General features: G+C 54.7%; 1 protein-coding gene across 1 annotated transcript; it reads right to left on the bottom strand.

The window, feature by feature from the left end:
- Nucleotides 1–4,371: 4,371 nt before the first annotated feature.
- Nucleotides 4,372–5,490, bottom strand: LBX1 (ladybird homeobox 1; the record flags this gene model as incomplete). The annotated part of the gene is made up of 2 exons (XM_083866402.1): nucleotides 4,372–4,871; nucleotides 5,166–5,490. 2 exons carry the CDS (start codon nucleotides 5,488–5,490, stop codon nucleotides 4,372–4,374), a joined length of 825 nt encoding a protein of 274 aa, XP_083722528.1.
- Nucleotides 5,491–6,042: the final 552 nt, after the last annotated feature.

Below are 6,042 nucleotides of genomic sequence, written 5' to 3'. Positions count from 1 at the left end.
GCGACACTCCCCCCCGCAAACACTAAACAGCGGCTTTTCCAAGCAGACAACACCCCCCACCGCTTCCTCCCCTCCCGCTCCCCTCACACCTCCAAACGAAATCTAATGCAGTGTCAAGTTTGGGGATGAAGGATGGGTATGGCAGGGGCGGAGGATGGGCGGGAGGGGAGGGGGACACGCAGGAGGGCATGTCCGGCTCCTGCCTTTGAGAAACGGGGTTCCTGCCGGGGAGGGAGCAGCGGGGGTTGAGGTGCGGGCTGGACCGAGACCCTCGGGAGCCGCCACGGCCGCCTTGCCCCTCCCTGCCCCTCCCTGCCCCTCCCTGCCCCTCCCTGCCCACCCCTGCCCCTCCCTGCCCTCGCCCCTGCCCGCGCCCCGTGCCCGCGCCCGCCCCGACCGGGGGACACGGGGGACACGGGGCAGCGCAGCCCCCGACGGGGCGGGTGATGAGGGACCTTCGGGCCTCCAGCTGCTCTCGCAAAGCCCTTCCATGTTCCCGCACACCCTTGTGCCTATTGCCAGTTTTCACCTCTCCGGGCCAGGACCTGGGGTGTTTGAGCGGACGGGCACCTTTATTTTTCCTTTCGGGAATCGCTTGGGAAAGGCCTGGCTCTCCCCCCGCTCCGTGCCCACCTTTTCCCAGGGCGAACCGCGGGGAGCTCCAGGGCACGGGGCTGGGGGGAGAAGCTCCGAAAGGCGGCGAGTTTGGCCGGGGTGGGAGACGGGCCGGACTCTGCCCCCGGCCGTGTGTCCGCGCAGGTGCTGCGGGCTGGTGGGAGGGCAGACAAAGGGGCCGCTGCCCCAGGTGTCCCCGGCCGGGCAGTGCCCGCTGGGGGCTGGCCCGGCTCCCTCCTCCTCCTCCTCCCGGCCAGCGCTGGACACGGGCGGCAGCGGCCCGACGCCCCGGGGTCGGCGAAGCCGATTCGGAGATCCCTAATTTGGGGTAAATCCGGGAATGTGGGGCCGGCAGGAGGGGTTCCATGCCGCCTCCATGGCAGCAGCTTTCCTAATGGGCCGGGAAGGGCTGCGGCTGGGTCAGCCCACAGGGCACGGCTCAGCGCTGTCACCGTGTCCCCATCGCTGCTGCGAGCGGGAAAAAACCCAAACCGACCGACAAACCAACAACAGTCCCACACACACACACCACCCCACGAAAATAAAAAGACAAACCAGAAAAAACCCAAACAAACACAAAAAAACCCAACAAAAAACAACGAAACACCCAAACAAACCACTGAAAAGAAAAAAAAAAAAAAAAACCCAAACAAAACGTATTGTATCTAAAATTCGAGGGAGAGCACACCCCGAGCAATAGATCTACTCAGGTAGGTGATCCCAGGGAACGGAGCATTTCAAACTGGATGACAAACGAAGGACACAATCCAGAGCTTCGTTTTTAAGAAAAAAAAAAAAGTCTTTTGTTTGTCAAAACGCAGATTAAACAGCCAAAATCCCAGTTATTTGGAAATGGGGGGCTAGCCAAATTAACAGGCTACAAATCTTGAGGAGGAGGCTTTATTTACTAACCCGCCCCAGCCACGTGTGGTAAACTCGTGCGGGTGCAGGGCGGCTCGGCATCTCTTCTCTTTGCACTCACAAGTCAATAGATCAGAAACCCAAATTAACTCCCAGCCTGTTTTCCGTACACCCAGACACTTTTTATTTATTTATTTTTTTATTTCTTGGTTATAGTGAATTGTACTGTTTGCAGCCTCATTAAATCCATTTCAAGACAAAAGAATAAAAGACTGGGGGGAGGGAGGGGACAGGAGAGGAGGGGGAACAGGAGAGGGAATGGGGAAAAAAAAAACAGATAAAGAAAACAAATAAAGCCCTTTAACTAGATCTTCACATAAATGTCACAGTTTCTCAGCATTTACGATTTCCCTGTTTAGCATAAAAACACTTAAGGACAAGATTGAAGGCTTTCCGAGAGATCTGGACAGAAGTCAAAGCTATCATTCGGAGGTAAAATAAAAAAACAACAAAAAAGAAAAAAGAGGGGATGGCGGAGTGGGGGCGGGAGGTGGCGGAAAACAAGTGCTCTTCCAAATAATACTAAAGAAAAGTGAATTTCATTGTAATTCATAGGCTTGTTCCAAATACCAAGAGAGAAAGAAAAAAGAATAGAAGCGCACAGATGCCCCGACGAAGGGAGAACAGCTCTGCTCCCATTGTTGTGGAGTTAAACAGTGGAAGGGAGGGTTAACCTAATCCATCAAATTGTCTGGAAATTGTGAAGAAAATTCAAAAACCATATGGTCTCCAAGCGCTCGCCTTCTCTCTGCTGTGGAGGGGCACGCTTGTTTCAGCATGGCGAACCGCAGGAGGCTGTATATGCTCCATTGTCGCTTGTCACTTCAGAGAAGAGGGCTCATTTGTCCCCAGTTTTCATGCTTTACGCTAAAAATTACAACCCCATCCATTCTCAAAGAGGAGAAAGATTTATTTAGCCTCGGAGAAACTGGACCAAAAAAAAAAAAAAAAAAAAAAAAAAATCCAACCCACAAACCAACCCCGTCTTATCTGGACACTTCTCTGCCGACTCCAGCACTGTACACCAGATTTGCCTTTCTCACATAAATTTTGCAAAGAATAGGGAGAAACGCACGTTGCTCGACTCCAAAGGCAAGTCACGCTGCCAAGAGAAAACACGTTCACCAGAGCTTTAATTTTGGCTGGGGAAAAAAATAAAAGGAAAAAAAAAATTAAAAAAAAAAAAAAAAAAAAAAAAGAGGGAAGAAATGAAAATAAAAAGAATTAAGGGAGAAAACGAAACATTTTCCATGCCCATGTCCCCGTGGCAGCCTTTGGCCAGGAGCGGGAGGCCTGGCCAGCTCCCCCCGCAACACGCCCCGCTCCTTTTGTCCAAATCGCTGATAACTCCTTGCTCCCGCTCGGATTTGTTTTTTCCTTCTATTATTTTTTTTTCCTCAGCCCCCTTTTTTTCCCCCTCCAGTTTCAGGCTGGCAATGCCCCGCTGACAGCGGGAGGGTCCCGCTGGTCCCTCCGCGCATCCCCCGCGCCCGGGGGATCGCATCCTCCGCGTCCCTCCTTTGCTAAACCCTGCCTGCCATTAGCCTTAGGAAAAAATAAAATTAAAATAAATAACAATACTGTTTTCGCTCGTGTGCTCATTTCCCGTCATTTCTCTCGCAGGTACCGCTCTCAGAGTAACTTTAAATGCGAACGGGAGGGGAGATTCCTGCGGGGGGAAAGTCTGGTGCAGCCTGGGACCGGCGGGGGGTTTGTTCAGCCACAAATGAAGGACGTTAAAAAAGTATATTAAAATGGTAAAGGTTTTATTGTATCGGAAAAAAAGAGCTATCTGTACAATTCTAAGAGACAGTAAATAAAGCGACATTGTCCCTATCGGAACTTAAATAGCAGGCCTTTTAAAATTTGTACAATTCAAACAAAAACAGGTCTTAAATCTGTACATTTTTTCTTTAAATTTATAGTGTAATATTTAAATGTATTGATTTTGGGATTTGTCCTTTTTTTTATTTATTTCCATAGCATGCAAAAAATTCTAAAAAGAGTAAAAAATAATTCTAGGATTTTTTTTTGTTTGTTTTTCTTTTTTTTTTTTTGTTACCACCTTCATATCAAAAATACGAAAGGCAGCTTTTTAATAAAAGCACAACAATAGCAGAAAATGGTAAAAATAGCTTTTAATTGGTAAAATGAGGCAGAAATTGCATTGGAGACAAATCTCTATGCTCTAGGAAAAAAAGAAAGTATATATTTTTCAACTTGCATTATAACCCAGCCCCAAGTTCCCAAGATTGCGAGAGAAAAAATATTTTTTAAAGGAAAAAAAAAATAGTTCGTGCACATCTGAAACATGCAAGGAAAGGAAAGCGGCTAATTTTTTGCTGTTGCCGTTTTAAGCCTAACTTAAATCTTCTCTAAAGTGATTTGTTTCAGAAGTCTTTGAAAACAACTGCTTTCCCAAACATCTGCTGGAAGCCAGGTTTATTCCAAGGTTACGCGTCTCCCTTATAGATAAAACAACCATCACTGATAGCTATTAAAAAAAATAATAATCAAAACCTCAAAAAAGAAGGGGGAAGGAAGGAAAAAAAAAATTCCAATATATACGTTTAAATATTTATACAGAAGCCGTCCGTAATTGCACCGTTCCGAAGATGTGGCAGGCGGAGGGATCTCGGCTCTACCCGAAATCACCGGGCTGTGTGTCTGTGCTGGGGGCTATTGCTTATTGCCCCGGCCGGGGGCAGCGGCCGGGCCGGGCCGGGCCGGGCCGGGCTGGGATGGGATGGGGTGGGATGGGGTGGGATGGGGGCCGAGGGCGCCGCTTTGGAGCTGGGGGGGGAGGGACACGGGGGGGGACACGCCGGCCGCCCCTCAGTCATCCACGTCGATCTCCACGTCCTCCTCCTCCTCCTCCTCCTCCTCCTCGCTGTCCCGGCGGCTGCGGGGCCGCTCCGTGGGGGGCGAGGCGGGGCGGGGCGGCGGCGGAGCGCCGGGATCCCGGGCGGCGGCGGGGGGCGGCGGGGAGCCGGGCCGCGCCTTGCCCCTGCCCTCGGCGCTGGGCTCCAGCTCGGCCAAGGCCACGATGTCCACGGCGGGGTTGGGGCCCAGCTTTTTGGCCGATTCCACGTCGGCCTTCATCTCCTCCAGGTCTCTCTTGAGCTTGGCGCGGCGGTTCTGGAACCAGGTGATGACCTGGGCGTTGGTGAGCCCCAGCTGCTGGGCGATCTGGTCCCGGTCCGCCGGCGACAGGTATTTTTGGTAGAGGAATCGCTTCTCCAGCTCGTAGATCTGGTGGTTGGTGAAGGCCGTCCGCGACTTCCGACGCTTCTTGGGCGTTTGCCGCTGCCCGAAGATGGTCATCCCGTCCCGGCCTGCCGACGAGCCGCCGGATTGTCCCCGCTCTCCCGTGTCCGCCCCGACCCGAGCCCCGGCCCCGCGCCCCCGCCCCGCCGGTGTCCGCAGGAAGCGGGGCAGAGCCCCCTCTCCCGCACCCCCGGGCCCCGGGGGGAGGATGCTGCCGGGCACCGGCCGCCCAGGGACCCCCTTCCCACCCCATGCGACACCCTGGGAGGTGGCGGGGGACGAGGAGAGCAGGAAAACCAGGCCGTGGGGAGGAGCGGGCCACCCACCCTTTGGAGGACCCCCCTGCTCTGCGAGGGGCTTACCTTCGGCCGCCTGCAGCACGCTGACTTCCAGCCCCTTGAAGGTCTTGCTGGCCAGCTCTTCCAGGGCGCAGAGGGGCGAGGTCTGGGAGAGCAGCGCCCGGCCGGAGAGGGGCAGCCCGGCCGGGGGGTGCTTCTCGGCGGCGGACAGGAGGTGGGCCGTTCCGCACAGGGTGTAACTCCTCCGCACCGAGGGCTTGTTGAGGATGTCCTCGATGCTGAAGGGCGTGAGGGGCTTGTTGGAGTTGGCCGGCGGCGGGAGGTGATCCAAGGGGCTCCGCCGCCGCTCTTCCCCCGAGGAGGGCTTGGGTTCTTCTTTGGAAGTCATGGTGGGGCCGGGCTGCGCGGGGCTGCCTTCCCCACCCGGGACGGGGATGCGCTGCCGCGGGGAGAAGCCCCCGGCGGGACCGCGGGGTGACGGCGGCGAAGACAGCGAGCAAAAGTTGAAGCCCACCTCCAACTCCGGCGGAGGAGCCCCGGGTCCTCCCGGGGAGAGCCACGTCGGGCGGCGGGCCGGGCGGGCCGGGCAGGGCGGCGGGCGGGCGAGGAGCGGAGCTGCCGTCGGTCCCTCGCCGAGAGGTGGTCCTGCCGTACCTCTTGTCCCAGGGTTTTGGGTCGGAGGTTCCCCCCCCCTCCTCTCTGTCTCCTCTCTCTCTCTCTCTCTCTCTCTCTGTCTCTCCTGTTTCTTTCTCCTTCTAGCTGCTATTTTAAGAAACACCCCAAATCACAGCACTTTCCCTGCCCCCCACCCCAAGCGAATACCCACCCCAAAATAATTTTAAAAAATAATTTAAAAAAAGAAAAGAAAAAGAAAAAAGCAGACTTCGTCGAGGGGAAGAGCAGCCCTCGCACCGAGACCTCGGACCAGGGGGAAAGAAGC

Source organism: Zosterops lateralis, assembly GCF_965231275.1.
Source record: "Zosterops lateralis genome assembly, chromosome: 8".
In the NCBI taxonomy this organism is placed as follows: Eukaryota; Metazoa; Chordata; class Aves; order Passeriformes; family Zosteropidae; genus Zosterops; species Zosterops lateralis.
The sequence above is the reverse complement of the archived record's forward strand: the minus strand, read 5'-3'. Positions and strand labels throughout refer to the sequence as shown.